This window comes from Arachis stenosperma, chromosome 1 (genome assembly GCF_014773155.1).
Source record: "Arachis stenosperma cultivar V10309 chromosome 1, arast.V10309.gnm1.PFL2, whole genome shotgun sequence".
Lineage (NCBI taxonomy): Eukaryota > Viridiplantae > Streptophyta > Magnoliopsida > Fabales > Fabaceae > Arachis > Arachis stenosperma.
The window spans coordinates 122,084,389-122,111,649 of NC_080377.1; the positions used below are offsets into that span (position 1 = coordinate 122,084,389).

The 27,261-nt window shown below is 31.3% G+C and overlaps 3 protein-coding genes across 3 annotated transcripts; 2 read left to right on the forward strand and 1 right to left on the reverse strand.

Annotated features, from left to right (window-relative positions):
• Positions 1-3,242: 3,242 nt before the first annotated feature.
• Positions 3,243-5,779, forward strand: LOC130940369 (receptor-like protein kinase ANXUR1). Its single transcript, XM_057868486.1, has one exon. The coding sequence runs from the start codon at positions 3,270-3,272 to the stop codon at positions 5,715-5,717; it is 2,448 nt and encodes an 815-aa protein (XP_057724469.1). The 5' UTR covers positions 3,243-3,269; the 3' UTR covers positions 5,718-5,779.
• A 3,251-nt stretch (positions 5,780-9,030) lies between these two features.
• LOC130933195 (uncharacterized) lies at positions 9,031-19,322 on the reverse strand. The gene is made up of 5 exons (XM_057862749.1): positions 19,160-19,322; positions 18,868-18,949; positions 9,615-9,703; positions 9,429-9,536; positions 9,031-9,344 (listed from the first exon to the last, which is right to left on the reverse strand). Exons 1-5 carry the CDS (start codon positions 19,320-19,322, stop codon positions 9,031-9,033), a joined length of 756 nt encoding a protein of 251 aa, XP_057718732.1.
• A 3,827-nt stretch (positions 19,323-23,149) lies between these two features.
• Positions 23,150-26,375, forward strand: LOC130960617 (protein high chlorophyll fluorescent 107). The gene is made up of 8 exons (XM_057886067.1): positions 23,150-23,750; positions 23,990-24,133; positions 24,224-24,529; positions 24,630-24,689; positions 24,798-25,043; positions 25,231-25,341; positions 25,437-25,613; positions 25,821-26,375. The coding sequence occupies exons 1-8, from the start codon at positions 23,226-23,228 to the stop codon at positions 26,175-26,177; spliced, it is 1,926 nt and encodes a 641-aa protein (XP_057742050.1). The 5' UTR covers positions 23,150-23,225; the 3' UTR covers positions 26,178-26,375.
• Positions 26,376-27,261: the final 886 nt, after the last annotated feature.

The following is a 27,261-nucleotide window of genomic DNA, read 5'->3' on the forward strand; positions in this document are numbered from 1 at the left end:
GCGTTGATTTAATTATGATTATTTGCGTTGATGATGACGACGAAGATGCTTATGTCTTGATTAGTTGATATTCCTCGCGGGAAGCGACAAAAGATTATGTTATAAGGTGCCAGCTCAATAATAGGAAAAACATATTTTTAAAATGAAGAAAATTGGTAAGATAATAAAATAAATGAATATTTAATTACATTAAATTTATAACTTTGTATTTCATGATGTAAAATTTATTACTTTAATTTAAAAATAATTAGAATATTTTTTTCTTATTTCATCAACCTTTTTATTTTTAAAAAGATTGATTATTTTCACCGAAAATAATATATATGTAATTTGTTAGATTTTTGAAAAATATATACAGACAAGTTCTATTATAGTATTATTTCCACTAGAATTCGGAGTAAAGTGCTTACATAAGCTACGAAAGAGGAAAATTAATCCCCCATATTAATTCCTTTATATTAATATTTTGTGCTATGAGAAGTGCTAGGTAAATAATGATTATCTTGAATAACATTCACAACTACTAAATATAAATACATTAGATCCTAATTGAATGCTACTCATTAAATTTACTTTTTTAATCATATTAATTCACATTGTTCAAAAATATTATTAGTTATCTATATTTTTTCTTATATAAATGCTTACGCTATTTGCTAATTATATTAAAAAGATAAAGTTAAGAAGGTAATAATTTAAAACTATTTATTTAATTCATTAACATACATAGTATATATTTATTATATTTAAAATTATCTATTATTTTAGCAATAATTAAAAAATATAAAAAATTTAATACAAAATAAAATATTTTCAAAGTATTTTGAAAAAAAATTAATATTAGAAGTTCATGTGTGAATTTTCAAAAAAATGTTGGTTTTTTATAGAAGGGTGATTTCTAAAAAATCAAAATGGTAGGAGTGATTTGTAAATTTTTTAAATTTTGGAATCTAGATGAACTCAAATTTTTTTACTTGAAATTGGTGGAATGTTTTCATAATTTAATATTTTATTTTAAAAATACACCAAATCAATGGGGGCGAGTTGTGTTTTTTTTTTTAATGTGCAATCTTGCATGGCATTTTGTGTTTTAGTTAAAAAAAAAATAAAAAAATAAAAAATAGAAACTCACATGCATTTATTTTTACATAAAATTAATAGTTAAAAATTATTAGATAATGCTTTTATTAAATTTAGTCGCTAATTAAATTTATTAAATTATCTAATGAATAGTACTATATAGACTTAAATAAGAGTATTTAAAAAAATATTATTAAATTTTTTGTGTTCTTATTTTCTTAAAATACTAAAAAAAACTAGAATTCGAAATTAAAATTTTAATTTTACTCTCAGTCACTAAACGTCACTCCCAATCTCAGTTTCAGGTCGTTCCAAGAAAATAAAAGCAGGGTTACGGTGTGAATATTGAATATTTAGAGTACCTTTGGTTTATATTTTTATTTTATTATTTTTATAAAATTTTAAAAATAAAAAATATTAAAAAATTAAACCAAAAAATAAAAATACAAACCAAGTTTCACTGCCACGAAAAAGAAGTCTTCCTGTGTATACATGTTGAGTTGTTGCATTAAAGCAACCCTTAACGTTTAAACAATAAAGAATAAACCATTATCCGTTATTGGATCAGAACTTCTCCCATCGAACAACGCTCTCTCTCCGGATATTTTCGTCTCTGATTATTAAAAAATATTTTTAAATTTTTAACTTTTACAAAATTTGAATAGATTTTTCCATCAGATTTTAATAAAAAAGTATGATGTGACTTCTGTAATATTTATCACTGTGTACGCGTGGGTCACGCGTACGCATTGCCTAACATACTTCTCTCTCACACCTACGCGTCGTCATAAATTTAACAAATCTTTATTTTCTCATAAATTCTCCACTTTGCATGCTTTTTTTTTCCATTTCTTTTAAGTCATTCTTGCCTTCAAAACTTTAAATCACTCAAACAAACATATCAAAGCATCTAATGAGAAAAAAGTAAATTAAATTTGACAATTTAATAGTCTATAAAACATGTTTTCATTCATTAAGCACACTTAGGAGAAATTCACAAAACTATGCTATTTTAATAAATAAATGTGAAAAAAATTGATAAAATCTACCAAATTCAATACAATATAAACTATAAAATTATGGTTCATCAACTTTCTCACACTTAAATATTAGCATGTCCTCATGCTAAACTCTTATAGTTTATCAACTAATATGCAAAATGCGTCTACTTATTTGGTTAAAATGAATCAATCTCCAAGAATATATATGAAAAAGTAGGGCGAAGATAGTATGATGATTTATGAATTCCACTAATTCAAATATCAAAATGAAGTATAAATATACTTGCAAGAAGAAAGCTCGTGAAAGCAAGGAATAAGGGATTGGATATCGAATCCTCACCGGAAGTGTTTGCACTCTAATTTCTAGGTGTTTGAGAGTGGATTCTCTCTATTCTCTACTAATCTTGCTTTCTAAGGCTTTTTCTTCTTCTACCAATCAACATATATTCAATGCATGGATACACATATCAAGTAATGGGGTTAGAGCTAAATGTAATTTACTTTTCTCTCATTCGATACTTTGATATGTTTGTTTGAGTGATTTAAAATTTTGAAGGCAAGAATAACTTGAAAGAAATGGAAAAAAAACATGCAAAGTGAAGAATTCATGAAATTATGAGGATTTGTTTTGTTGAATTCATAGCGGTCACGCCTACGCGTCACAAGCGTTGTAGGAGCCACGTCAGATTTTTCCGTTAGATTTTGGATGGAAGGACTAATCTGTCCAAGTTTTGTAAAGGTTAGGAACGAAAATGTCTGCAGGACAAAATGTTAGAAACCTATTTATCCTTTTTTCTATAAATAATGAGCTTTAAAATTGGCCTAATAAAATAAAAATATACTACACCCTAAATTACCTACCCAAATTTTAATATTAGAATAATCATTTACACACATAATGAATTAAATATCCGATATATTTATATTCACATTATTTAATATTTTCATTGTCTATTTATATTTTTCGATAAAGGAAAGAAAAAGCAAAAAAACACAGAAATCATTAATACACAATCATATGAAAGTTAATTAAAAAAGAAACATTGTTGTTTTGTTCTTCGCTTTATTAATTATTCACCGACTTCCTCTGAAGAATTTACGCGTTAATTTCCCTTAAATTTTCTCACTTGTAACTTGTCCTCTGTCTCAGTTTCTTCTCTACCAAGCAGCTTCTTCTTCTCTCCAGCAATGAGGCCTCATTCTCAGTACCCGTTTTCTCTCATCATTTTCTCCATCATCTTAATCTTAATCACAACCGCAAGAACTGAAGAACCAGCTGCCAAATCCTTCTTAATCTCATGCGGTTCTTCCACCGGTGGAACAGATTCTAACGGAAGAACATGGTTGCCAGATTCCAAGTACTTCACAACACCTTCTTCCATTGACACAAAGAATTCAACAGCAAAACAACAAGACCCTTCTCTTCCTTCACAAACACCATACATGTCTGCAAGGATCTTCACTTCTTCTTCATCAACTTTCCGGTTCCCTGTTTCACCAAACACACGCCACTATATCCGACTCCACTTTTACCCTTCCACCTACGATTCTTCTCTTGATCCAAACAACTCATACTTCTCCGTCGACGCAAATGGCTTCACTCTGCTCAACAATTTCAGTGCCTACCTCACAGCAAAAGCTCTCGCAAAAGCCTACTTCATCAAGGAGTATTCTCTCGTCCCTGCAGAATCAGGTAAACTCAGCATCACGTTCACACCGTGTTCCAAACGCCATGGATCATACGCTTTCATCAATGGCATTGAAGTTATTGCTATCCCTGACTTGTTCACTCAACCACCACCTCTGGTTTCAACTCACCAATCGATTTCTGTTGCCAACTCGTCGTTGCAAACCATGATTCGGTTGAACGTTGGTGGACAATACATTTCACCCGACAGAGATTCCGGTGGTCTTAGCAGAACATGGTACGATGATTCACCTTACTTGTTCGCCGCAGCCTTAGGTGTCACTGCTGTGGCGGATAAGAATCTTACGATTCAATACTATTCCGATCTTCCAGAATACATTGCTCCTAAGGATGTTTACGCCACCGCAAGAACAATGGGTCCTGATAATCGAGTGAATCTGAATTATAACCTCAGTTGGGTTTTTCAGGTTGATGCAAATTTCACCTACATTGTGAGGCTCCATTTTTGTGAGCTGTTTTTCACCCGAAATAATCAAAGAAAGTTTAACATTTACGTTAACAACCAAACTACACTGGAGGGTGCTGATGTTTATGAGTGGACTCAATCCAAAGGTGCTCCCATTTATCAAGATTTTGCCACTTTTGTTGTGGATGTACCTGGTGTTGATGATCAAGAATTGTGGGTGGAATTGCATCCCGCTGTGAAAACAAAGCCACAGTATTACGATGCAATTCTTAATGGATTGGAGATATTCAAGATCAATGACACCAATGGAAACTTGGCAGGGAAAAATCCTACCCCATCAAAGTTGCTTCTTGATTCCGAAGCTAAGAAAGGTAACAAAAAACATAATAATCTTGCTGCAATCATTGCTACTGGATTGGTTCTTCTTGTTGCAGCTTTATGCTTACTTGTTTACCTTAGAAAGAAGAGAAAGGGTGATAGAAATGAAACTGTTCTTGGTAATTGGTTGGCCATACATGACTCGCCGAACACAACAACTGAATGTGGCCACCATAAGAGTGGTGCTGGTTGTAGTATTTCAACACAAGGCTTATTGTGCGAAAACTTTTCAATGGAGGAGATTAAACTCGCTACAAACAACTTCGATGAATCAAACGTCATTGGTGTTGGTGGATTTGGGAAGGTTTACAAGGGTGTCATACGAGGAGTGAAAGAAGTTGCTGTGAAAAGATCTAACCCATCTTCAAATCAAGGAATCAACGAGTTTCAGAATGAAATTTACATGCTTTCAAAGCTAAGACACAGGCATTTAGTCTCTCTAATTGGTTTTTGCCAAGAAGATGGCGAAATGATTCTAATTTATGATTACATGGCCAATGGGACTCTTCAGCAACACCTCTATAAGAGTAACAAGCCATCTTTGCCATGGAATCAAAGGCTTGAAATATGTATTGGAGCGGCGAGAGGGCTTCACTACCTTCACACCGGTGCCAAGTTCACCATAATTCACCGTGATGTAAAAACAACAAATATCCTTTTGGATGAAAGTTGGGTAGCAAAAGTCTCTGATTTTGGTTTATCCAAAACTGGTCCAAACATGAATCAAACCCATGTCAGCACAATGGTGAAAGGTAGTTTCGGTTACTTTGATCCTGAATACTTCCGCAGGCAACAACTGACAGAGAAATCTGATGTTTACTCTTTTGGGGTGGTTCTGTTTGAGGTGTTATGTGGAAGACAAGCTCTTGATCCTACGTTGCCAACAGAGCAAGTTAGTTTAGCTGATTGGGCTTTGACGAACCTAGAGAAAGGTTCACTTGAAGATATCATTGACCCTCATCTGCAAGGGAAGATTAGCATTGATTGTTTGAAAAAGTTTGCTGAGATTGCTGAGAAGTGTTTATCTGATAATGGGCTTGAACGTCCTTCAATGGGTGATGTACTGTGGACACTTGAGCTTGCACTTCAGCTGCAGAAGAATGCTGATGCGGGAAAACTTGAAGGAAAGAAAGAAGGCAAATGATGACTCATGCATCTTGTTTGATGACTCAAATTATTTCCACAATAAAATTGCTATGGCAACAGGAAGATAAGAAGTGGTACTTGTGTTAGTTTCTGAAGATTAATCTTCTTAGTTTTGAGTTCCTTTTGTTTGTGTCTCTGTGTTTGTGTGTGTGTGTGTTAGACTTTGAATTAATTAGGAGCAATGAGTAATGTAGAAAGAAACTCAGGATTGTGCGTAATATATACTTATTTTCAAGAATGGTACTTTTACTTTCATCTCTTTAAAAGAATGTGTATTTTCTTTTTGCTACTCCAACTTCGGCTAAGAAGGCTTATGATTGAGTCATGATATTGGTATTGCAGTTTTTTTCCCCCTCAAAGGCTTGTTGTTCAAAAATTGTTTCTAAAAAGTACAAATTACAACTTACAATAATACCATCTGCTACAATTATTTAAAAAAAAAGTTGCACACAAGGATTCTCCGATGAGCCATCGTTGGTGAGTATAAAAGCTTTTCCGTATGTTTGGCCCAAAAAACCTGGAACACGAGTTATTATTTTTACACTATCAGATTTTTGGGATATTTATTTTGTAAATATATCTAGAGAAGTCAATAGATTTGTCGATTGTTTAGTACATAAAAACTTAAATTTAGAGCAGAAACTACACTTTGGAACATTTCTAGTAAGGTAGTTAGCGCTTTAAGGCTGCGTTTATTTTTTTTGGGAAGACCAAGGTGGGAGAACTGAAACTGAATATTATATTTGGTTACTGAAACTAAAATTTTAGTCATGAAATATAAAATTTCAATTTTTTATGGAGTGTTTGGTTTATTAGACACAAATTTTTTATGGATATGATAGCACACAAGAACACATAAAATACATGTCTTTTATGTCTCTCTTTTAGTTTGAGACACTAAAACACAATTTATAATACACAAACTTTTTCAATTTTATCCCTTTTTTAAAATTTTCATTTTGTTTATTATTGTCTCTTTTTCAGTGGTGTTTTTTTTTTTGACAGGGATAACAAAGTAAAAATTTTGTATCTCGTTATGTCAATGTCTTCAATGTTTATGTTCTTGTGTCTCTGTCTCACCAGAGATATTGACATGATGGTACGCGTACATAAAATTCCAGTATTGTCTTTTATCCTAACCTTCATAACTCTCTTCTCCTTCTCCTTTTGTCAATTCCTCCATCTCCCTACCTCTTTTCTACCACTATCTTCTCTTTCCATCATTGTCGCTGCCGCTACTATCGGCATCACCACTGTCTCCCTCCTTTGTCCGCCTCTCTTTTGTCTTCTCTCTCTTTCTTCTTTTGCTTGCGCATGCTGATGCCTCCTCATCTTAATGTTGCCCTCTTCACTTGTTGTCCACTTATTATGTCGCCCTTCATATTACCGTCGTCATCCCATCATCATGTCATCATTGCTCTTTGTTTATCGTCCATAATTTTAATAAATCCTCACCCGCTTTTAGATATGCTTTTGTTAGATTTATTTTTGTTTATTTTTTTAATTATTTCAATTATTTTAATTTTGAATTATGTAACTGATATTTGAATTAGAGTAGTTAATTTAATTATTTATGATAAGATTAAAAATTAAAAATTATGAGAGTGGTGGCCATGGTCAAAGATGGTAGTGGTGGTGTTGAGGTTGTTTTGGTTTGGGAGTAAAATTGACTTTTGAATTAAATAGATGTGTCTTGTGTATTATCACCAAACATGTTATAAAATTTATGTATCTTTGTGTTCATGTGTATTTGTGTCTTTGTGTCTATGTTTTTATTTGTTTGAGACAGTAACCAAACACTGCCAAATATCTCAAGAAAATTGGAATACAGGGACTGAAATTTTGAGGGACAGAGATTGAAATTTTAATAACATTTTTTTCTTCAAAAATACTTTTATTTAACTTTTCAAATTTTAAATTTATTCGTTAGTGTCATATTTATCTTAAACTAAATATGATACTGAGACATAACTCGATTCTATACATTTTTACCAAACATAACATAGAGACTTAATTTAGTCTCAGTCTCTTAATCTCAATCTCTCTTTCCTTATCTAGTTAGTATCTAATTTGTCTTTCTTTAGACTTTAGCCCCATTTTAATAAAAAAAAATTAAGAATAATATACTTAAATATTTAATTTTCTCATACCAACATAGGTCGATCAAGTGATAAGTTTATTTGTCTCCCTAAATAAGTATAGAAATTTCGAATTATGCCTTGCATATATAGCAATTCATAGGCTAAGATGTTTATTTTTACGCAATTGAATGCATATATAAAATTGTTTTACAATTACATCACATCAAAATTTTATATATAGTTTTTTGAAGTTAATAACTGATTTTAACTATTTAATAATTTAACCAGTATGACTTTTTCTTTAAAAAAAAAAAGTTAAATGATAGAGTATGTTTATGTTACTTTCAAAATAATGTACGAGTTTTTCTTTAAAAAAAAAAAGTTAAATGATAGAGTATGTTTATGTTACTTTCAAAATAATGTACGAGGATCAAATTCGCTCCTAAAGATGCAATTGAAATGTCTATCTTACTTTTGCCCTTAATGAACAATATTCGGCAACAACTCAAATTAGTGACTAAAAAGGCCACTTTCTTTTTACCCTTTTTCTATTTTGTCTGTTGACAAAAACAGAGACAAAATTTGACGTTTTGGCTATTCCATGCGTCCCTTTCTGGCAGAATTTGAGACATCAACTTTATAAGGAAAACATACATTGAGAAGCTTGCAGAATTTACGTGACTCAAATAATGCTTAATTTCAATATGTTCAATTTACGGAACTTCCATTCATACATAATAAGCCCTGTTCATCAATACCGCTAGAATAAAAACGAAAATTAAAACAAAAGAAAAAGAAAAAGGACAACTCAATTATTCTGCACCAAGAATGCACATGCTGCAGCATGAGCAAATCTTTAAACTCTCCATGCAACATGCAACCACAACCCCACAACAGAAGCATTTTATGTTGGAAAGTCTAATAAATATAATCATAACAACTTAATTGTTTCCATTGAGAGAGATACAATTATAATATTACTCTACCAAAATGCTATATTTTCACTTGTTTGAAACAAATATCATGGATTAAACATTTTTAGATGAATTCATTTTATACGTGATACTGTGTCAATACATCTATTATCTACCACTAAAGAGAATATGGACCTTATTAAAGTAATAAAGTCATGATAAATCATAGATGAGTCGGCACAATGTTCCATACAAAAATGAGTACACCTAACATTTTTCTAAACTTCATTTATTTTAATTTTTTGTTGGGTGTCTTTTACTTGGGAGTTGAGCAAAATTTAGCAGACTTGAAAGCAAGAGGATACAAGAAGGAGTTGGAGTAAGTGAATCTAACGATCTGACTAAAGGCTAAAGGCTTTCCTCCATTAACTAAACAATCATCGTAAGAGAGCCTCTTGAACAATCTTGGGTTGATTACTCTTGCAGAAGCAAACCAGCCACAGCGAAGGTGAATATCATATGGAGCACATTCAGAAACACATGTATTCACAATTTGCACAATGTACTCTGGAATTCCAGAAGCAGATTCTCTACTTTGTGAGATGCTTATGTCTTTGTTTGTGCATGAACCTGGATGAGAACATTTCTATGTTAGCCTTGTTAGTTATAATAATAAACTCAAATTTTACAAACAGAGAAGCAAGTGTAAAATACCATGCATTAAAAAATTTTTTGATGTAGAGAGTGTCTGTTCTGCTTTCACCATCACCGTTGTCAAGTTTCTTTCTTCATAGAAAGAGTGCAGAATCTGGGTTGACCGACCTGCTAAAACTATGACAAAAATAAGCTTCAGGGAAGGATTATAAAAAAAACTAACAAGGTTTATCTATCTTTGTGTACCTGAATGCATTTCAACATCACAAAATACAAAGGGCAATGTGAAGCAAAGGAAGAACATAAGGCAGTAGTGGTTCATAATGGTTATGTTTCTTTGTAATCACACAAAAAGGCTATGAGGGTGAAAAAACTGAAGACACTTGAAGGGGAGTGGAGGGAGTTTAAGTGCCTAAGAGAAGTGTGAGGTCATCAGTTGATTCTAACAGTCTTATAAAATTTCACTTTTTTCTTTACAAAAAAGACAACAAAATGTGCAAGGTAATTAGATTTTATATGCATACTTGTGTACAAAAGTTTATGGACTAAAAATTCAATACATAAAATGTAAACAAGAATGCATATTTTAGATGTTCAATTTACCGTGTTGTTGCTTAGTTAAAAAGGAAGACAACAGCCAATGAATGCACAATGGCAAAATGCCAAAACTGTTTCCTACCACTGTAAATTCCAAACTCCAAAGGACAAACAAGCACAAGCTTTTTCGGTTAGAAGTTATGTTAAAATATTTTACCCTTGTAGTAAATTATATACTACTAATCTAGAGTTTTACCTGAAAATAGAGTAATGAAAATAAATGAAACTAAATAATTGAAGGATTCTACAGAACTTCATGTACAACAATATCACCGTACCTAACGAATTATTGAAAGAATTGATGAAAATTAACATGATCAAATATTGACTCCAATCTTCTACGGAGCAAAATCTTTGTGCTGATCAACGAATTAAAAAAATTGGTAGAACAAACGTGTTCATTCCCGGCGGAAACCGAATCATTCATCAGTTTTACCCTTTTCTTTCTCTGATAAGCATAATCTTTTGGCTCCCTGTCTTCTTTACATTCCGATCGATGGAACTAGCATCCACAGATAGTACTACAGAACAACGTACGTGACTTGTGAAATCTAAGGTGAAAGTTACAGGGGAGCAATGGCAGCCTTTATTCATGAAAAAGAGAGCACAGTTACATGGACTTGTACGATTGAATAGCCTCTAATTATGATTCGATGCATTTCCATATTTGTTTCGCCCTACATGTTATAGATCTATTCTGACTTTGAGAAGAGGTAAATTTCCATCATGTAAACAATTCATGAATGGCATACGCATAGATACATGTACTTATTGCTGACACGATTGCATGCATCATACTTTTATAAATCATCAGCAATATGCGGTAAGAAATGTCTGTCGTCACAAGAAGTTAATCAAAATATACACGAGATAATAATTATGAATTGACATGTTCAAAAACATTATTAAATATTAATAGATAGGTTCAATTTTATATAAAATAACAAGTTGAATGAACGAATGACGAATTGCTCAGCGAGAAAAAAAGAAAGAAAGACTTTCATTGAACTTTCGGTCGTACATGTTTTGTCATGATTGGCATATTTTGATATTCGATCGAGGAATTGGCCGTGTGTAGAGGTAAAAAAGTGTCAGAAAGGTGGTAAATTAACATGTAATCATCAATGAAAAGCATTGAAATTTCAAAGTACAGAATTGCGTATGCTACGTGCACACTTTCTACGTAATTATTACTAGCTAGTTCTAAAGAATTAGACTAGATACTTTTATTTTAAATCCATGCTCCACCAAGTTACTTGTGGTTAAAAAATTTGGATATAGAAGTAAGATGAGTGTTATACTTTAATCTAATAATTTTTTGTGTTTTTTAAAATTATGGGAGGTACACAAATTAGAGAGTTCGATTTGTGTTTAAAAAATTTTAAAAATTTAGGGTACACAAATCAGACTCATCAATTTGTATTTAAAAAATTTTAAAAATTTGGAGTACACAAAATTCCAAATTTTTAAATTTTTTAAACACAATCGGACGATCCGAGTACAGAAATCGAACGGTTCGATTTGTACTACATAAGTTAAATCATCCCATATTTTAGAAAAATACCACAGTAGATCACGATTTAAAAAAACACCATTATTAATCCAATATTAAAAATAAAAATGTGTTATGTTGTCTGCTTACTATAAAAAATTGTAAAATTAAAGTTGAAAACTCACATGAAATTAATGATAGTTAAGAATTGTTAGATGATAATTTAATCAAATTTATCAAATAATATAACGGTTATCAACTATCAACTCTATATAAAAATAACTGTATATGAGCATTGACTAAAATTAAAAGCCTATGTTAGAAGAGAATAATGAGAGTAATAAAATACAAAATATCAAATTTAAATATGATAGGCAAAAGGTTTACTATTTATTAGCTTTGATTTTAATTGGGGGCCAAATTTTAAAATATTTCTTAGCTTCCTGTCCCTATTTTTTTCATCCAAATACTATATAAGTTAATCTGATCATTATAACTCAACAGTTATAAGTTATAATTCGGATATTAGGTCACGACGTTAGAATTTTTATAACTCACAAATTTATTCTATCTATTCTATTATATAAAAAATTAGATTTTTACACTTAATAATGAAACTGATGTGGAGAGTATTTTTCAATTTATTTCTTTTAACTCATTAAATACAAATTACTACAGTGAATTAATTATAGCAACTAATTGATTTGATTATATATTTAAATATCACACAATTTATTATAATTTATATAAAACAATTAATTATTAAAAGTATTTTTCAATTTATTTCTTTCAAATTATTAAATACAAGTCATTAAAATAAATTAATTATATCAACTAATTAATTTAATTAGATATTTAAATATCGCGTAATCTATTATAATTTATATCAATTAATTAACTATAATTCATTATATCGATTATTTTAATTTATTAATTTATAAGGTACAAATTAAAATAGATAATTTGTTATTTATTCTAATCGAATATAATAAACACATATTAATTTAATTAAGAAAATCATTGTCTCCTAAGAGAGTGTTTTTCTATTTGTCTTTTAATTCATTAAATTTAATCAACTATTTTTTGATTTATTTTTTTGAATTCAATAAATTAAATCAAATCAAATCAATTATACTAATTATTTATATTAACTAATTGATTTGATTAATTCTTAAAAATATTTTTATTTGATTTGTTTTATTTATTTAAATATATTAGTTATAACTAATCCATTATTTAATTTTATTAGGATAAATATTAAATTCTATTTCTAATATAAAAATATAAAATTTTACTCCTTCTATTTTTATTTTATCATTATAAAAGGTCATATATATTAGAAGAGGATCTCATTTTTTATCAATTATTCTTTTATTTGGTAATTTTTACAACAATTTTTTTTCTTCCTATGAGACATCGTGGCAAGAAGGTAACTATTGACTTATCGTGGATACAAGCCACCAGATACTCCAACTCACACTTGGAGCTATATATAATATGTTAACCATGAAGTATTCATGGACCATGGTTGACAAATTCTCAAGTTGGAGTTTATAAAAAGTCTGTCCTTGACAATTTTAACATGGACTATGAACACTAAAAATGTGTTAGGAGAAATTCAATGGTCAAATATTCAAAATATTATGGATATAAGATCAATATACAGAGGATAAGAAAAATCACTTTTAAAATGTTAATCCGAATTATATAAATCTATCATTGTCAATACCTTTGTTTTATAATTATTTTTTGGTCTCCAGATTTGCTGCAACTATAAAAGATTTGAATATTTAAGTCATGAATGTGGTTTCAGTAGATACTCCAAATATACTTCCTATTATATATGAACACGGTCTTTTTGGCATGTTTCACAATTGGTGTAAATCGTGTAGCACTTATCCTAGGTCCTACGATTTTCTCCATGCAGATTATCTGTTTTCAAGATTCAAGAAAATGTGTGTATAATTATTTCATTTCTTATTTATCAAAACCAATAGTTTATCAGATCATATCAACAGACAATAATTATCTGTGTTATTTTGCTGATATATTTATTGGTCTCTTAGGTGCAATTTTCAAGTTGTTGTGGCTGAGATTGATCAAATTCTGAGACCCAAAAATATGCTTATTGTTCGAGACACTACTGAGGTACTTAACGAGCTTGAGAGCATGGTGAAGTTTATGAACGGGGAGGTTTGCATGACTTACACTAAAGAAAATAAGGGCTTTTTAGGTGTTCGAAAGTCAACGTGGCGGCCTACAGAAATTGTACCGCTCGAATATGTTATTTAATTGATAGAATGGATAGGTGAATTTTGAATTATAGCTTAGAAAAATTCTTGTGTAATTGTAATTTCACATTTATCTATGTATCATAGTAGTTAGACATTCATGTATTTGACTTTTTCTTTTTTTCTATTTGGTTATTAATTTTGACCTCCATTTAGAGGTTGGTGTATTTTGCTATAAAATGGTGATATAGATAAAGAAATTGCATCACATTCTTAAAAATGTAGAGATCCTCGCTTTAGAAGCCAAATAATTAAGATTCTGGATTATTGTATAACGAAGTAGATAGTATTTATATAATTGAATATTTCTAAAGGAACAATATATTGAGAACATAAACTAAAAAAGTTAGAAAAATTAATATTATTAGTATAGAAATTGAAAAAAATTATTAAATTATACAGTTTAAAAATAAGGCCATTTAAATTTATAGTTAACTTTTTTCAATTTATATTTATAATTCAAACTTATCAATAGTTTATAATATGATTTCACAAGTTATAAAATGTGATATTAGTCATGACTCATTTAGTATTTAAACATATTATTTTTTATTAATATTATTATAATAAGATATATGTAATTTTATGAGAATGATATTACCTAAACTTTGGTTATCTAAGAATTGACTAAGTGGTTGGTATAATTCCACGTTACAAACCGACGAATGCTAGCAATTGGAATGATAAAAAAAGGTCAAATATATATTCGTAGAGATCAATCGCAATTTGTGACTTAATAAAAATATGTCAAATTTTTATGGGTGGGATTGTGGGAACCTATCCACATGAAATGGATGGAAAAGGGGACATAGTTACCCTCTCCATAAGATTTGTTAAAACAACGTGAATATAAAATTACCGATTTTTTTAATATATATTTTTTAATTCTTGCCTCCAATTCAAATTTTTTTTAGACACATCCTTAGTCTTGATTTTTCATCTCTCTCTCTAACTCACTTTCTCTGGCTCTTAAATTTGTCTCTACATCGTTCAGTTTCGTTCTAAAAAAAGTATGTTATGTTATTTGTTGGAAGATGTTTTTATATATTTTTTTAAATGTTATTTATTATAATGAATATATTATGAATTGTGTTGAATTATATTGAATTAATTATTTTATGATTATTATATTATGATTTTTTTAATTTAAAAAAAATTAAAAAATATCTATAGATAATTATAGATATCTGCATTTCTTAAGGGGATTATTAAAGAGGGACTTGCGACGAAAATGGAGAGAGGATGGAGGGTACTTTTTAAAAAAAATTGGAGCAAAGAACGGAAATGAAAGTCTACCGTGTCCACACAAGCATCCATTACCATCTCTAACTAACAACGAAAATTCAATTTGAGCCGATTTAAGATGGGACACGTGGACTTCATCTGCATTGAGTCCCAAGATAATGAACCTAATTCGAATTTAAAATCCGAACAATGAACCTAGGTTGATCTTGCTCACTTAAGTTAATATTTTGAGTCATTATTACAAAATATATTATACTATTAAATATTATTATATTTAATATATATAAAAGTTAGATATGCTTACAAGAAAATTTTTAATCAAACTAAAAAATTTTAATTATATTTTTTCTCTTTTAGTCTAAATATTATTTATTAACGTAATAAAACAAACAAACAAATAAATAATAATAATAATAATAATAATAATAATAATAATAATAATCACTCACATAATAATTAAAATGTCATCGTAATATATACATGATATTATACAGGTTTAATTACTATGTTGGTCCCTATAGTTTCGTGAAATTTTCAATTAGGTCTCTATACTTTTTTTCCTTTTAATTGAGTCCTTGCACCAAATTTTTTTTTTAATTGGGTCCATACACTTTTTTTTCTTTTTATTTAGGTCCCTATACTAATTTTTTTTAGTTGGGTCTCTATAAAATTAAGCCAATTACTACTAAGAGGGATTTAATTGAAAAAAAATTTAGTGCAGGGACCCAATTAAAAAGAAAAAAAAAATATATGGACCTAACTGAAAATTTCACGAAACTATAGGGACCAACAAAATAATTAAACCTATTATATATATTAAAGATGATTATATATAAAAAAATTATTTTTAATAAGGTTAATTTATGTGTAAATTAACTAATTTTTATAACATATGATTTATTACATAATTTTTTTCTCTATTTATATTATTCACATACGAAATAAGCAACTCAAACTAGGACAATAAATATAATATAAATATTCACTTATTTATTAGTATTAAAAAAATATATAAATAGTAAAAATATGATTTTTTAAGTAGAAAAATAATAATAAAAATTATTAATTAAGTTAATTATGTAATAAAAAAATTATGAATAATTTTTTAAATAATAATAGAAGAATAAGATCACTATTTTCACCTACTACAATGTTTATAAAAAAATTTGGATAATAAAGTAATTTTCAATAAATTATACATTAATCCTATTAAAAAAATAAATAAATGATACATTAGATATTATTATTTGTGTACTAATATATATATATATATATATATATATATATATATTATCGATTATTAAGTTATAATTAATTTCTAACCCAATTTTCGTTAATTAAAATTTAAATGATTGAAATTATTAAATTTCGAATATTTTGCACTTAACTAATTTTGTTTTTGTTATTAAAATTTGAAAAAGGTGAGTTGTTAATCAATTTTAAAGTCAAATTTAAATTTGTATAAAAATTATTTTTAATTTTATTTTATACATCATATTATAAGATAATGTAGTCATTCATTTTTTAACGGTAATTATTGCCAAATAAATTGGTATAAAATGAGAGAAAAATACATTTACCAATTTAGGAATAATAATTTTTTAATAGAATAAATTATATATATATATATTAAATACCAAAGTTATTATGATTTTTTTTCACACAAATGAATACTCAACGATAATATTTTAGAAATATTACTAAGGAATATTAATCAATCTAATTGTTTTGGTAAAGAAATAGGTCTATATATAAGTTTGAAAAGTTGAAAATCATGTCATAAAATGTGAAATATTAACCGGTAATAACATTGATCATATTGTTTTGACTTCATGAATGAATATGATATCAATAAATAAAGTTGTCACATTTAAATTTTAACAAAGACAAATCTCCACAAGTATTGCTATCAATGTGATAATTGCTCTACTTTCAAGACAAATACTATTTTTTTTCCCGTATTTTCTAACTCGGCAAGCCGAGAACTAATCCATCACGGATTGAAGCTCCATTTATCAAGGGTCTCTCGTTAGCCAATGAGTTGTTATATACATAAGCGAGATTCAAAAATACTTCTGTAAATAAACGAGTGAGATAACTATTCAACCAACTCAAATTAATTAAAATAAATACTAATTATTTTTAATATTTTTAACATTAAAAATTGTTAACTTTTGATTTTAATTATGACTTTATAAAATATTTATAGTAATAATTGTTATATATATTTTTTGTTTAATTTTTTAATAAAAACTTCATATATTTTTATTAATTATTCCATACACTGTATAAAAATATTGCCAAATAAATCGGTGTAAGAAATTAAAAAATATATTTAACAATTCAGTAAAATAATAATTCATTTTAAAATAGAATAAATTATATATCGAATATTATTAAGAAATATTAACTAACTTAATTGCTTTTGTAATGGCATAAGTCTGAGTTTGAAAACTTGAAAATCATGTCATAAAATGTGAAATTTTAATAGGTAACAATATTGATGATATTATTTTGACTTCAAGAATGAATATGATGCTAACAAATAAAATTGTCACAGGTAAATTCCAACAAAAACAAATCTCCATAAATATTGTTATCAATGAGAAATTATTCTACTTAAAAAAATCTATTTTTTTTCTATGGTGTTTTTTTAACTGGACAGATCGAGAACTAATCCACTACGTATAGAGTTAGCAGTGAGGTGGGTTTTTGCCTTACCCAGTCCTGCCCCCGTCCTTAAACTTCTCAACTACTCGCTCCACCTATACCTGTCGGTACCCTAACCCTTTCCTGCGAGTACCCTCCCCACTCTTACTCATCCTATAATAATTAAATAATACTTTAAGATTTACATATTCATACATAAATTAAGATAAAAAATTAAAATTTATACATAAATTAAACTACAAACATAAAATTCATATAAAGTCAAATAACATGAAAAAAAAAACTAATGTCTGATTACTACAAAATTAACATAAAGTGTATTAGCATTACTCTAAATGTCAATCTCAATATCATTAGGAGCAACACTGTTGTTTTGTGCGTTCTCTCTAACATTACTAGCCATGAAATAATCTTAAAGCACCTATATTGAAAAAATTGAAAAATCTAAACAAACCATACATAAAGTACTTATCGAAAAAACTGAGCAAACCATTATAACATAAGTAATTAGATCTATTGCACGTATATAAATCAACCAAAATCACAAAATTTCTAATTCTCAATCAACATATATAAACTATTGCAAGATGCCAACATCAGTAATTAGAACCCAAAGTCATTAACGATTTAAAATGAAAAATACAAAATAAACTGAGAACATTCACACTTCAATGAAAAATCAATCATGAAACATATTTATTTTTATATAAAATAATCTTAGAATAATTCATGAAAAATATTAGTACATAATATGGATAGAAATCATTGAAATGTAGATTAGACCCACTGCATATATATAAACAAAATTGCAACACAAATTCATAACTTCACCAAGAAAATTACAACACAAACTCACAACTTCACCAAGTAGAGATCCAATGAAATACAGATTCAGTCATTTATAATATGAGAGAAAGGCAGGGGGACTTATTTGCGGACAGATAAATAGAGGAGGAAGACAGCGATACGCTCAGGAGAAAGGGGCTCCGGTAACAGACTCACACAAAGCTGCAGCGACGAACAAGTGATGAGTCTGTGGAAAAAGAAGAAGAACTTAGCAGACTCACGATGTGATGGGAGAGAGAGAGAGAGAGAGAGAGAGAGAGAGAGAGAGAGAGAGAGAGAGAGAGAGAGAGGAGAGAGAAATTTACCTAGAGAAAAGGGACTCAACAGGAGGAAGCGGCGACGAGTTTAAGAAATTTACCTAGAGAAAAAGGGGCTCAGCAGGAAGGTAGCGACGACCTCAACAACGATGGTGACGGGCTCAGCAGCGGCGACGACGAGAGCTGTGAAGGTAGGCAGTGACGGCTCAGTAGCAAGATGACGGAAGCTGTGACGACAATTAGAGCTGTGAGGTTTACTGTAGAGAAGAAGAAGACTCCCAGTGAGGATGACTGAGTCTCTCTGGCGTGGCTATGGAGTATGGACTCAGAATAATCATGAATCTGTGATGTGAGACAAATTCTAATCCATAAAAGGTGTTTATATGTATATACCCTGGGGTGGGTACGCCTTAAACTCGACCCTGTTCTGCCCTGCTCGAACACTCGCCCTGAACCAAACCTGCCTCGCCTCGGGTCGAGTTATTATTCGTCTTGACCGGGTAGGGACGGGTCGGGTACTCACAGGTTTCAATACTCTTGCAAAGTCTAACCACATATTGATACTCATTTTTTTCTTCCTAATACTTGCTTAAGCGGATGAGTGAGATGATCACTCAATAAACTCAAATTGATTAAGATAAATATTAATTATTTTTAATATTAAAATTTCTTAGAGTTTGATTTTAATTATAACTTTATAAAATATTTATAATAATAATTATTATATATATTTTTATTTAATTTTCTTTAATAAAAATATTTATATAATTTCATATATTATCCCGTACAGGGTACGAGAACATACACTAGTTACTAACACATAACTCGGTCGTTATATCTCAAACTCGGCCTATAGTCTGGTCTATTCCATATTATTTGGTAACTGCCATCTATTACTCAGAGAACAAGCCTTGATCCATTACTTATAACTTAGCCAATGAAACCTATATCTTGGTCCAAATTTACCCATTGATCTATTAGCTATATCTCGGCCCAAATTTACCTCTTGATCCGTTAGCTACAGCTCGACTAATTATACCCATAAATCAAAATTCAAGTAAAATAATAAAGGTAACTTATCTTCAGTTAGAGAAAATCTCGGATATAATAGAATCATCTGAATATATTCAAGAGCAATTACCACAAAATCAGACTAACATCCTTAACAGTTCTTCAATACTAGGTCTGTTGAGTCCTACAACACAATATCTTTATAAATACAAAACTTTAACTACGTGAAAGGTACGTTATTCACTATGAATAACTTATATCTCATCTTATACTTTTTCTTACTTGAACGTTGGAGTCTCTTTGCAGGTCCCAACCCTCCTGTGTTCCTCGACGTCTATGCTCTTAGGACAGAAAACTCCATATAAATGGAAGAAGGAGTTATACCTTGGCTGAAATTATTGTGCAGGAACATTTAGTGCCCATCATGGGGCCAAATTTACTTAACTCCACTACTATCTTTCTACCCGATTATTTACCCTATTTTGTCGTTTATAATCAATGGCTGATGAGCAAACTCCACCACCTCCTCCACCAACTCAGGTCGAGTTATTAGCTAATAACGTTGCGCTTGAGACCGAGGTCTAGAGGTTAACTAAGTTATTAACACAACAGCAAAAGAACCTGAATAACAAGAAAGATCGCAAGGATGCTCATAATGATGATGAGCATGTGTCAGGAACTCATACTCTGGTAGAAGTCACACATTCAAAGGCACTGAAAAGACGTATAAACCCTTTTCCCATGGAAATCATGAAGTTTTAGATGTCGAAGAACTTCACCCTACCAACTACTTTAACTACTTTAAAGCCATATGAGGGGATTGGGGACTCGAGCATACATGTCACTAAGTTTCACTTAATGATGTTTCTTAACGGTGCTTCTGACCCAATATTATGTCGTTCTTTCTCCACATTTTTAGATGGTACTACTTTACCCTGATTTTCATCTTTACCAACAAGTTCTATCTCTACTTTTCAGGAATTGGCTGACCTATTCACCAACAATTTTGCAGCATCGAAGATCTATGTTCATAATTCTGACTGCCTTATCACAATCAAACAAGGTCAACACGAAAGTCATCGTGACTACATGACGAGGTTCAATAAGATAGCAATGGAGATCTCCAACCGCAACCCTAACTTCCACATCCATACTCTTAAGAGTGGTCTTTGCCCTAGCAAATTTCACGAGACTATTATTGTCACCAAGCCAAAGACTTTGGCAGAATTTCGAGAAAAAGTAGTTAGACAGATGAAAATAGAAGAACTTAGACAAGTTCAGCGGATCAATAAACCAACTCAATCAAAAGAAGACGACCAGAAGAACCTTTTTGAATCAACAATCGATCGGCAAGGAACTTGCACCCTTCAAGCACTACTAGGCAAAGAACTATGACTCGAAGATGTACTATATTTTTCCCACTCACAAGACTTTTCCTACACCAGGTTTTGCTTGGAGGGATTTTAATGTGGCACTTCATCCTATACTTTTTATGTTAAAAGTGTAATTCTCAATAAATAGTACATTATTTTTAACTTCATCATTCTTTATTTTTATTCATGTCTTTAGTTTGGCTACTGTTTTTCCTACGCTCTACACATATTATAGCAAACCAATATTAAAGTTGGCATACAAAAATAAATCGACAGTTATAAGTCAGAACCAATCTAACAAACCAGCAACCATAAGTCAGAATCAATGTAACAAACCAGCAACTATAAGTCAAAATCAATCCAAAAAATCCGACATTGATAATTATAAGTTTGAATCAGCTAAAGCAAATTGACACCTTTAAGTCGGTGTCAGTCCAACAAACAATCACCTATAAACTCGTTCAAAAATATATTGAAATAAGCAACACATTTTTCAATGACAAGTTTGTCCAATTTTATTTTCAAGATTATCAAGTTGTCTTGGGGGCTAATCCTCATATTTCTGAATTATAACACAACCGCATCTCTTCTATATGTTGCCAAGTTATAAATCAATTTTCATAAAAGCTTAACCTGCTTCTCTTAAAAATAAACAGGTCAAGCTTGGGGGCTATGATCTGGTCATTATAACTCGACGGCTACAAGTTATAATTCGGATATTAGGTCAAAACATTAGGATTTTCATGACTCACAAATTACCAACATATAACTTGGTCGTTATACCTCAAACTCGGTCTAGAATTTGGTCCATTCCATATTACTCGGTAACTGCCACCAATTACTCAGAGAACAAGTTTTGATCCATTACCTATAACTCGGCCAATGAAACTTATATCTCAACCAAAATTCAGCCATTGATCTATTAGCTATAACTTGGCCCAAATTTACCTCTTGATCCGTTAGCTACAACTCGACCTAATTATACCTATAAATCAAAATTCAAGTAAAATAATAAAGGTGACTTATCTTTAGTTACAGAAAATTTCAGCTATAATAGAATCATCTGAATATGTTTAGGAGCAGTTACTACAAAATCAGGCTAATATCCTTAACAGTTCTACAATACTAGGCTTGCAGAGTAACTACTTACAACACAACATCTCTGAATAACTTATACCTCATCTTATACTTTTTTTTATTTGAGCATATTGGAGTCTTTTTGCAAGTTTCAACCTCTTCCGAAGACTGAAGTATAGCTCGACGTCTATGCTCTTAGAATATAAAACTCTATATAAATTATTTTTTAGCATTAGAAGGAGTTATATCTCGACTCAGATTATTGTACAGAAATATAAGCTTAAAAAAAATACTCTGTATACTATAAAGATCGATCACTTATACTAAATTGATTATATTATATATATGTATATTTTTATATATATTATTTAAACAATTTTTTAATATATTACGTATTTTAATATATATTTTATATAAATAAATAATTAATGATTTTTTACGTATATTATAATTATAAAATAAATAAAAAATTAGATATAGTGAGGTTAAATGTATAAAGAGTTAAATTATAACTTAAAGAAAATAATTAATTTAAAAAAAATTCTCAGCAATGATAAAAAAAAAGTAATTAAAAATGTCTACACAATTTTTGAAAAAAAAATTACATTTTAATATATTAAATATATTTAAAATAAAACAAGAGAGGTAAAAATGTGTTCATCCTCTTGCATATCTGTGTGTCTGATAAATCACAACATAAACACACATGCCAATGATGATCCCACACGTGTCACTAAAATCTGCACTTTGGATGAAGTCTCAGCCACAAAAGTCCTCCAGCAACGTGGATAAATGTCATATACCAGTTTATAAACACAGTACGAAACTACGAAAATGCCCCCTTTTTTCAACTATAAAATGATATTAAAACATCAAGCACGCATCATGACCATGTCTAAAATAGTAAACTTACACATGCTCCCTTCGTCCTCCCCCTTCGACCTCACATTTCCTTCGTATAGTAAAACACAAAAACAGTTTAATCCGTTAACCCAGAAATGAACGCTTTTCCTTCCCCATCATCTTCATCTTCTTCTAACTTCAATCTCTTCACTCAGCCCAAGCACAACAACTACTACCACGTCAAGTTCGGCATCAAAATTCCAGTTTTGCCCTCTCCGCCATGTTGCTCTCTCAGAGACTCTTCCTCATCCACCACTACTGTCCTGGACAAAAATGCCATTTCCTCCCAACAGAGTCCCAGTTCCAATGTAGTTTTGCCGAAAGACGCCAACTATGAGGGAGGGCTCGTGGTTCGCCGGCCGGTGATGGAGGTTTCCGGCGATGAGGAGGAGGACGGAGGGAAGGACGCGACCGATGACGATGAAGCGAATGGTTCTGCTTCTGCGATCGATGCCGGACTCACGAAGTTCGCGAAGAAGATGCCCATGTTTGAGCCCGAAAGGGTGGAATCGAATCCCAAAGAGAAGCCGCTAACTGTGAACTTGGACTTGGCACTGTACAGGGCCAAGGTCTTGGCTAGAAAATTTCTCTATGAAGAAGCAGAAGCTATACTTCAGAAGGTGTGTTTCATTATCATTCCATAACCTTCTCTGTTTAACTATCAATATTATAAAGTTTAGTGTTGGAAATGGCGACTAGTCACATGGAATTGTTTAGAATAATTGTGAGGATAATAGCTGTGACTCGTGTTATGTCAACCATCTTCGTGAGAGTAGCTACCGTTAGAAATTGCCAAAATTGAGTGTGTTTCTAATTCTTTGTTCTTTATCATTGTTATAATTTTCGAATGGGAATGAAGTGTATATACTGTTGGCCGGAAGATGGTCGAGCTTATGTGGCACTTGGGAAAATTTTGAGCAAGCAATCAAAGACAGGTAAAGCGAGAGAGGTGTACGAGAAGGGTTGCCAGGCTACTCAGGGTGAAAATGCTTACATTTGGCAGGTTAATCTTTTTTCTTTCTTTCTTCTTTAATGTGTGATCGCTGATTCCTCTCTTGTATGTTGAGTTTGGGTTTAACTTCTTTTTGATTAGTGTTGGGCTGTTCTAGAAAATAAAATGGGAAATATGAGGAGGGCAAGAGAGTTATTCGACGCTGCCACGGTTGCTGATAAGAAGCATGTTGCTGCTTGGCACGGATGGGCAGTTCTAGAGTTAAAGCAGGGAAATATAAAGAAGGCAAGGAGTTTGTTAGTGAAAGGTCTTAAATATTGTGGAGAGAATGAGTATATTTACCAAACACTGGCATTGCTTGAAGTTAAAGCAAATCGGTATCAGCAAGCTCGATATTTATTCAGTCAGGCCACGAAATGTAATCCTAACAGCTGCGCTAGTTGGCTTGTAAGTTGATCGTCTGAGGGATAATGTTTCTGTAACAAATTTCTATTTTTGTGCATGGTATCTTAAGGAAAATATGAATTGATTTTGTTCTTGGAAACAGGCTTGGGCACAAATGGAGGTGGAACAGGAAAACTACCGTGCTGCTAGGAAATTGTTTGAGGTATGAATTTGACAATCAATCAACATTTCTTTGACATTTACTTCTACTAATTATGATTAATAAATTATGAATGACTTGTGCTTCTTTTGTTCCTTTGTAATTTAATAGAAAGCAGTACAGGCAAGTCCTAAAAATAGGTTTGCTTGGCATGTGTGGGGCATCTTTGAATCTAAAATGGGCAACATTGACAAGGGAAGAAAACTTCTAAAGATAGGCCATGCTCTAAATCCGAGGGATCCTGTTCTCCTTCAGTCTCTTGCATTGTTAGAATACAAGCACTCAACGGCAAACCTTGCTCGGGTCTTGTTCAGGAGAGCATCTGAATTGGATCCAAGGCATCAACCTGTTTGGTTTGTAAGAATTTCTCCACTTGGATCAAATATGCATTGTTGGTTTGTGTCAATTTCAGAAGTTCCTATAATATATATTTTCGGAAGTTCCTAGCTACAATTTTGATTTGCTGGTGGCTTTTGGAGTTTCTTCTTTGGTTTGTAATTCTGTGAAAAAGAGAACGAGTAATCAGATATTTGGGAATATGCAGGCTTGGGGTTGGATGGAGTGGAAGGAAGGAAACTTGAATAAAGCTAGAGAGTTATATCAAAAGTCCTTATCAATTGATTCAAACAGTGAGAGTGCTGCTAGGTGTCTTCAGGTGATAAATTTATATGAATGCATAAAATGTAGGGACATATTGATCCTAAAAAGAGCTTGGTATTCACCTCTTGTAACTACTACTCCCGAATGCAGGCGTGGGGTGTTCTAGAACAGAGGGCTGGTAATCTTTCAGCTGCCCGAAGATTATTTAGATCATCATTGAATATAAACTCTCAGAGTTATGTGACATGGATGACTTGGGCATCACTGGAGGAAGATCAAGGAAATTCTGTTCGTGCTGAAGAGATTCGTAACCTCTATTTCCAGCAGGTAACTGTTTGAGAAAATAGTCTAAATTCCCTACTGCTTCAAGTAACTTATAATCCAAAGTTTGCCTAATGAATTAATCACCACCACTTTGAATAACTTAACCAATCTTTGGATCTGAGAGATAAGGGAAAAGTTGAATTTCAATGGAAGTACTATTTTGATAGCTCCTGCATATATAACAAAAATTCAATTTGTTGCATCCAACAGCGCACGGAAGTTGTAGATGATGCTTCATGGGTTATGGGATTCTTAGATATTATAGACCCGGCCGTTGACCGTCTGAAGAGACTCCTCAAGCTGGACCCGAATTCTTCCAACATGATGCCGGATTCTTTCAAAAGTATCGCCGGAATAAATAAAAACAAGGTTGATTTAGCCGGCACAAGTTCTAATGTCGATGATGGTGAAGAAGATGAAAGTGGTTTTGATTTGGATGCTTTCATTATGGAAAGGTTGTCCTTAGATACATCCAAGCTGGAAGTTCAGTTAGAACCATCAACTGTGAAGACAAGTAAATCTCCAAGGAGTATATGGAGATCAAACAATAGAATTGTCAAAGTGTAAGTGCACAGCATAGGGCTCATGTAGTTTAGGATTTGGCCTTGTGTCCTATACAAATTGGTGTCTTCAAAAAATTTGCTTTGAATATAGTATGGCACAGCAGGAGATACGTCCTGTCATATGTTGAATGCATATATTACAAGAATACTTTTGAAGAAAACAAAAAAGAAATGGAGAAAAAAATTATACTCATGATTCATAGCACTGCATTTATCTTCAAGACGGGCACGGATTTGGTACGCGCTCCTTCTTAGCGCACTGAAATGCCAAAAACGTGTTTGGCATACCAATAAGCCAAAAAATGTCAAAATAAAAATATTTGTTTTTTGGGATTCTTTTTGCAATTGCACATAAAATAAAGGGGTCATTTTTTATTTTTTAAATAAATATCCATATTTAATTATGTATTACTGCCGTTAACATTTTTTCCAAGTTTTCTTCTTCCCCTTTCCCTACTGTGTAAGCGCACGGCCTCCTCCATTATCTCCAACGCCAACAACGACTGAATTTTCAAGACCTCTCCTACTCGCTTCTTCGTCACGCTACCAACTCCTTTTCCTCCCTCGCTCAGTCATGGTGGCTTCGGCTATTGCCCACATTCTACCGAAAATTTCAGTGACTCAAACCGTCCATCCCTTTAGAAGCGTCCACATCCTCATGCTCAACAGTGAGATTCACTTCCATAGCATAGAAATTGGTGAAGCTATTGACCAAATTTGGAGTCTTTATGAATTGTTGTTGAAAAGCATCGCTGAGATTATGAGTTGGGTCGGTGGAGATTATGAGAACAGAGTCGCGAATAGTGGCAAGAAGAATGGAATGAGAGTATTGAGCTGTATGTAGTTTTGCCAACGCCACTTTTGCCACCAACGAAGACCCATTTGAGAGTTTCTTGTTCTAGAATGTTCTGTTCCTTCTGGCAAATTCTGCTGATTCGCCATGGCCACACACCCACACTGTTACTGTCAACTGCGGTTTCGAATATTCCGTCAAAGCTTAAAATGAGATTATATCTTTTGAACCATGAATTATCATTTATACAAATACAATTATATCTTTTCATAAATAAATTATTAAGCAGTTTAAT

Bases quoted from the DNA above. Each gene is read 5' to 3' on its own strand.
- LOC130933195 (XM_057862749.1), bottom strand. From the start codon at position 19,322: ATGTGGTTAGACTTTGCAAGAGTATTGAAACCTGTGAGTACCCGACCC. The intron at 18,950-19,159 runs GTATATACATAT...CTACCTTCACAG, and splicing joins TAAGGCGTACCCACCCCAGG to CTCTCGTCGTCGCCGCTGCT. The intron at 9,704-18,867 runs GTAAATTTCTTA...GTGATTACAAAG, and splicing joins CTGAGCCCCTTTTTCTCTAG to AAACATAACCATTATGAACC.
- LOC130960617 (XM_057886067.1), top strand. From the start codon at position 23,226: ATGAACGCTTTTCCTTCCCCATCATCTTCATCTTCTTCTAACTTCAAT. The intron at 24,530-24,629 runs GTAAGTTGATCG...TCTTGGAAACAG, and splicing joins ACAGCTGCGCTAGTTGGCTT to GCTTGGGCACAAATGGAGGT. The intron at 25,342-25,436 runs GTGATAAATTTA...TCCCGAATGCAG, and splicing joins GTGCTGCTAGGTGTCTTCAG to GCGTGGGGTGTTCTAGAACA.
- LOC130940369 (XM_057868486.1), top strand. From the start codon at position 3,270: ATGAGGCCTCATTCTCAGTACCCGTTTTCTCTCATCATTTTCTCCATC.